At 52.6% G+C, this 1000-nt stretch overlaps 1 protein-coding gene across 1 annotated transcript in view; it reads left to right on the forward strand.

Annotated features, from left to right (window-relative positions):
- The first annotated feature begins 607 nt into the window (after positions 1-607).
- Positions 608-1000, forward strand: part of GRP (gastrin releasing peptide) — a 4853-nt gene continuing 4460 nt past the window's right edge. The window contains exon 1 of the mRNA XM_017739863.1: positions 608-644. Within this exon, the coding sequence (XP_017595352.1) occupies positions 608-644 (37 nt within the window). The remainder of the gene's footprint in view (positions 645-1000) is intronic.

The following is a 1000-nucleotide window of genomic DNA, read 5'->3' on the forward strand; positions in this document are numbered from 1 at the left end:
TGCATAATTAATAACCAAAAGAAAAGAATGACTCACATTAATCAGTAAAAGAAGATGAAATAAACTGTGACTAAACAAGGGAACAATTTAGCTCAGTACAGGAGGATACACAATTGACTTCAAAAGGGATTGTACAAGCATTTGCCCGGAAATTATGTTAATTCACATCCGTGGGAGCTTCCAGTAGGGATAGTTCAGTTCCAGTCATGTGGGGCTAGCTGGAGGAGCTGGCAGGTTCCTTACAGTCAGCTCTGTTCGCTGTGTATCCCACCTCCTGCCATAGTTCTCTAGACAGCAAAATCATCATATAAACTGCACTCATTACACGTGGCCTCATCCTGCCCCTGTTGTTCTCCTGGGTGACAAAGGGCGCATCAGGACCTCATATCCCATCGCTGCTCACCCACCTTCACTCCAGTGAAACCACTAAGTGTTCCACTTCACGGCCTTTCCAGGGATATTATGCTGTCTGCATATTTTCCCTGCACTGCCTCTTCAGGCTGGAATTCTTTTCATCCATTTACTACAAAGTTGGCCAGTTCCAGGTGCCTCGGGGTGTTGAAAAGTTTACAGGGTCCCTGTGCAAGGAAAGCAGAAAGTCCTGTAAATGCGCGTCCACTTTACTGTCGCTTGTGACAGGAAATGTAGGTGATACTTGAAATTAAAATAAGCTCTTTGCACAAGATTTTCTGTTCCAGTGAGGGACAACAAGACCCTTTGCCCCAAGTGCAGCCGAACGAAGGCAGCACGGTGCGGTCCCGCAGGGCGGGGATGACCTCGACCCTGCAGCTCTCGGGTCCCCTCAGCGGCCCCGCCGCTGCTGTTGCCGCCCTCTGAGGAGCTCTCGGTGCCCCGGGCGCTGCCGGCACCACTGTTCCGAGGTGTCCCGGGCCGCCCTCAGCCCCGACCCCCGGCGAACGGACCGGGGGAACAAGAACTTGTGGGACGCGGCCGTGTTTCGGAGGTAACCGAGAGAGAGAACGCTCCCCCCGCCCAGGGC

Source organism: Corvus brachyrhynchos, unplaced genomic scaffold (genome assembly GCF_000691975.1).
Source record: "Corvus brachyrhynchos isolate BGI_N302 unplaced genomic scaffold, ASM69197v1 scaffold297, whole genome shotgun sequence".
Classification (NCBI taxonomy): domain Eukaryota; kingdom Metazoa; phylum Chordata; class Aves; order Passeriformes; family Corvidae; genus Corvus; species Corvus brachyrhynchos.